We start from the raw sequence: 4,412 nt of genomic DNA on the forward strand, positions 1-4,412 counted from the left end.
TTTTTTTCTTTTTTTTTTTTCCCCCCCTCCCTCACCCCTTGGAGAAAGGACCCGGGTGGGGGGGAGGGGGGCTGCCTCCTGATAGCATAGATCGGACTTCGATTTCCACCGATTAATTAAAATATCAGCGCGCGGACCTTGGCGATTCGCAAAAATATTGGCAATTCGCACACGCTAAAAAATAATAATAATTAAAAAAAAAAAAAAAAACAGAAAAAAAACCCAAACAACAAAAAAGGGAAGTCCTAACCCACACTGGGCGGAAAAAGCTCATCACTCGAGGCGGATATATAGATATATATGGACAAGGCGGACATATAGCTGGGGAGATACATGTGCAGGCTTGAAATATAGATATTGAGGTGCCTGTATATATAGAGAGAGGAGCGCGGAGGGGGTGCCAGCAGCCCACCCTTTGTCCACCCTCTGCCCCAAACTAGGGTCGCGGCCCACGAGGAGGGGGGGGGTCACCAGTGGATGGTTCTTGGAGGTTACTTGGAAGATTTGGGGATGCGACTCGGTCCCCCCCTCGTCGCCCCCCCCCCAACAACCCCGGGGTTGTTGAGGGGGGTTGTGTGTGGGGGGGGGTGCGGCGCGGGGGGGGGGGGGACCGGGGCAAGAGCGCGGCGGCAAAAGCCTGAACCCCACGCTCCATATATGGCGCTGACCCCGCCCTCCTCCCTTGCGTCATCAGTGACGCCACCTCTCCCCGCCGTGGCGGGGGCCCGGCTCCCGGGGAAGGGCGCGCTCCTCGGGGAGGGAGGGCCGGGCTCTGCGCGCCTCCGTCCATTCCGTGAGACGCCAACGGGCCCGCGCCCCGTTCTCCCGTGTGCCCGGGAACACCTCCGCGGTAATCAGTATTATTTTTTTTTTTTTCCTCCCCTCTTCTTCTCTTTTTTTTTTTTTTTTTTTCCCCTTCTTCTTCCCCCCTCCGTTTATTTGTCTTTTGGAGCAGGAGAAGCCTTGCCAGAAAGTGGTCGATTCAGCAGTGTCCTGAAGCTTTTTTTTTTTTTTTTTTTTTCTCCCCTTTCCCTTTTCCTCTCTTCCCGAGGCCGGTTTTTACTAGGATGACACCACGTTGAGCGCGTCTGCAAACAACAACAAAAATATTTATTCTTTTACCCCCCCTCCCCCCCTAAAAAAAAAAAAAAGCAACCTCGCAGTGTCGCCGGCTGCAGTTACACTTTTTCTTTCTTTTTTTTTCTTTTTTTTTTTTTTTTTTTTTAAACCACCAAACTGGAACGCCATCCAACTCGCTGCACAGAAGTACTCAGTAAATTGTTTATGTCGTGCCAATACAGGACAGATTGAAGAAGGAAGCAAGACTTGAACTGGGCTTTTCTCCTACTGATCACAGGGAGTAAAGTCATCTCTTATATTCCAGTCGCCAAGGAGAGAGAGAGAGAGAGAAAATCAAGCAACAACCAACCCACCCCGTATCTGACATTTCCCTCAATTTTAACCCCTTTTGGTTAGGAGCTGGTTTTGCCCAAATTTGTTTTAATGTTTGGGATTCAGGAAAATATACCAAGAGGTGGGACGACCATGAAAGAAGAACCGCTGGGCAGTGGGATGAATCCCGTCCGCTCCTGGATGCATACGGCGGGGGTAGTGGATGCGAACACGGCCGCCCAAAGGTACGTCTGCCAAATCCTCTCCCGGCGGTTTTCTCCTCCTGTATTTCTCATCCCGGCCGTAAATCCCCCCCACTCGCCCCCCCCCCACCCCCCCCCGCCCGCCCCGTATCACTTACAGCCTCCCCGCTCCGCGCCGCTCCGCGCTCCCCGCATCCCCCCGCGGCCGCGGAGCCTGCGCGCCCCTTTCCCCGCCGCTCTCACCCACGCCTTGTCTTGTTTTCTCCCGCAGCGGCGTGGGGCTGGCTCGGGCACATTTCGAGAAACAGCCGCCTTCCAATCTCAGAAAATCCAATTTTTTCCACTTCGTCTTAGCTCTGTACGACAGGCAGGGGCAGCCAGTGGAGATTGAGAGAACAGCTTTTGTGGACTTTGTGGAGAAAGAGAAAGTAAGTCTGCCTGTTATCTTATTTAAAAAAAAAAAAAAAAAAGCAACAAAGCAACAACGTTTAAGCGTGATTTAGTTGATGGAGGCTAATTTCCAAGCCCGGCAGCCCTAACGGGACTCCAGAGGCGCCCAGACCACGTGCGGGTCCCCCCGTTATTGCGGCCGCTCCGAGCAGAGCCCGGGTTTAGAAACTTACCGCCGCGGCCCCCACTTATTTTTAACGCGGGGAAAACGGCTAAACATGACATATTTGCACCGAGATAATGACATCATCAGCGCTCCACGAAGTGGGCTGAATTTCTGCAAACTGTTAATTCCGAGCCGCTTCAGGGACGAGAAAAATGTGCGTCAGGAGGAGGGAGATATTTTTCATGCTAAATGTAATTATTTATCGTTACTTGCAGGAGCCAAACAATGAAAAAACTAACAATGGAATTCATTATAAACTTCAGTTATTGTATAGCAATGGTAAGTTGTCGTTACCTCATTTTTGAACGTCCGTGTGCCGCAGAAAAGTCTTACTTTCTTTTTCAAGGCCTTTTGGAAAAGGATATAAAGATTTTGAGATTAAAATTACACGCGTGTAAACACGGCTCTTTCCTTGGCATATAAGGAAAACAAAACATAACCGATCAATAAGTCAATGGTACTTCACATGATTAACCGGTTGGTCTTGAAGTGGAAAGTAAAAAAGGGGATCGATAGCTGCTCCAGCAGAACATCACTTTTAAGTGACTTTTTTCACTTTTGCGAATTAATGGTAATTATTGGGACGGGGTGAGCGCGGGGAGTAGGCGGAGCGGAGCCCCGGGCCGGGTTCCGCGGGGGGACGCGGGGGCTGTCCGCCCCAGCCGTGGGCGTCCCCCGAACCCCGGCCGCGGGTCCGGCCGCAAACCGGCCCGGGGGGGCTTCCCGGGGCACGGCCCCCCAAGAGCCAGCTTCAGGAGCGGGCGAGAACTCTGTCGCTGGGTGATTTCTGGCTTTTTTTTTTTTTTAATTACTATTATTTTTAATTTTATTTTGAAGCCTGGCGCGGGTGCCGATCCCTGTCCGTTGCAGTTAATTGCCTGACCTCATGCTTTCATTATGTAATTTGGGTGGTTCGCTGCTGAAATCCTGATAGGAATTTTGTCTCCGCTTTCCCTCCCCAGGAGTCAGGACAGAGCAGGACCTGTACGTTCGGCTAATAGACTCAATGACCAAGCAGGTGAGAAAGTTTACGCTTTTCTTAACACGCAAGTTACTAAGTTTGTATTTTGCCCCCGCTTGGGGGGGCGGGGGGGATGATTAGACCGATAGACGGCACCTACTTTTAATTTACCTGAGCGAGTAATTCGGGTACCTATGACCGGGGGATATTTTACAAAGCGAAAAAGGTGTGTTGTTGCTGTTCGAGGAAGCGTTGGCATCATTAAATAGTGTGTGTGGCATTAAGTACAACGTCATGTGAACAGATGTTTGATATAATTAATTTAGCAAGGCAGAGAGGAAAGGGAAAAAAAACCCCACCAACATCAAGTTGCCCAGATTTATTTTTAAATGCACTTTTCCCCCTTTGTAACTTTTTTTTTTTTGTCATATTTTTCCCCGGTGAGAAAAGGGCAGCTCTCTTCCTTAGGCACTCCGAAACTGGCCGGGATTAGTCCTTTTCTTTAATAACGCGGCGATGGAGTAACGCGAGACGTTTATTTGGATTTAAAAGTTAAATGTGCTGAGGTGAAAAGTCATCTTGTTCTCCTCTAGTCCATATTCACCTCTCAGCCCCCCATCTCCATAATTCAAACTCCGTGCTCCAGGGGTCACCCAAACCCGTCCGTTTCCCTGAGATCAGCTTCTGTTTCTTCCTCAAACCTCTGTCATACCTTGTAAATAACATAATTACAAGCAGTTCCTTATTAAATTATTTAACCTGTCTTGGTCAACTTTTCCGATGATAACTACGTGTTATCAGCGTTGCACCGCAGCAATTAAAGACAGAAAGCTACTTACTAGCTTTGGATTTTATCAACTTTATTTTTTTTTTTCTGGTGAGACATTTCACGATTTTTATTATTTTTTTTTATTTTATTTTTTGGAGGGGGGAGGGTGGTGGGGAGGAAGGTGAGAATAGGGAATAATTTACAGTGTTCTGGAAATCAGATACCAGAGATGGCAAATAAAACCATTCCGCCACTCTGCCGGGTTTTAACACCCCCGGGCCGAGGCAAAGCCGGCTCACATCTATTATTTTTTTGCTAACTTTGCGGTCACCGAGCAAGGGGCGGGAGAGACCTTCCCCGGGCCGGGATGGGCCCCGGGAGCGGAGCGGAGCCCGCGGCGGCCTCCGCACTCCGCGCACGGCCGCGCTCCCACCCCGCGGAAACTTTCCGCTTCTCTTTGGCTAAAACCGG

The 4,412-nt window shown here is 49.8% G+C and overlaps 1 protein-coding gene across 12 annotated transcripts in view; it reads left to right on the forward strand.

Annotated features, from left to right (window-relative positions):
- Positions 1-705: 705 nt before the first annotated feature.
- EBF3 (EBF transcription factor 3) overlaps positions 706-4,412 on the forward strand; it is a 121,893-nt gene continuing 118,186 nt past the window's right edge. For 4 of the 12 annotated variants that reach the window (XM_063339427.1, XM_063339433.1, XM_063339429.1 and 1 more), the window contains exons 1-5: positions 709-850; positions 1,265-1,637; positions 1,867-2,023; positions 2,427-2,490; positions 3,174-3,229. In XM_063339427.1, coding sequence (XP_063195497.1) covers positions 1,504-1,637; positions 1,867-2,023; positions 2,427-2,490; positions 3,174-3,229 — 411 coding nt within the window. In that variant the 5' untranslated portion in view covers positions 709-850; positions 1,265-1,503. Of the gene's footprint in view, positions 851-1,264; positions 1,638-1,866; positions 2,024-2,426; positions 2,491-3,173; positions 3,230-4,412 lie in introns of all 12 variants that reach the window. The other 8 variants (XM_063339428.1, XM_063339430.1, XM_063339438.1 and 5 more) reach the window with 5 other exon arrangements.

This window comes from Chroicocephalus ridibundus, chromosome 6, assembly GCF_963924245.1.
Source record: "Chroicocephalus ridibundus chromosome 6, bChrRid1.1, whole genome shotgun sequence".
Classification (NCBI taxonomy): domain Eukaryota; kingdom Metazoa; phylum Chordata; class Aves; order Charadriiformes; family Laridae; genus Chroicocephalus; species Chroicocephalus ridibundus.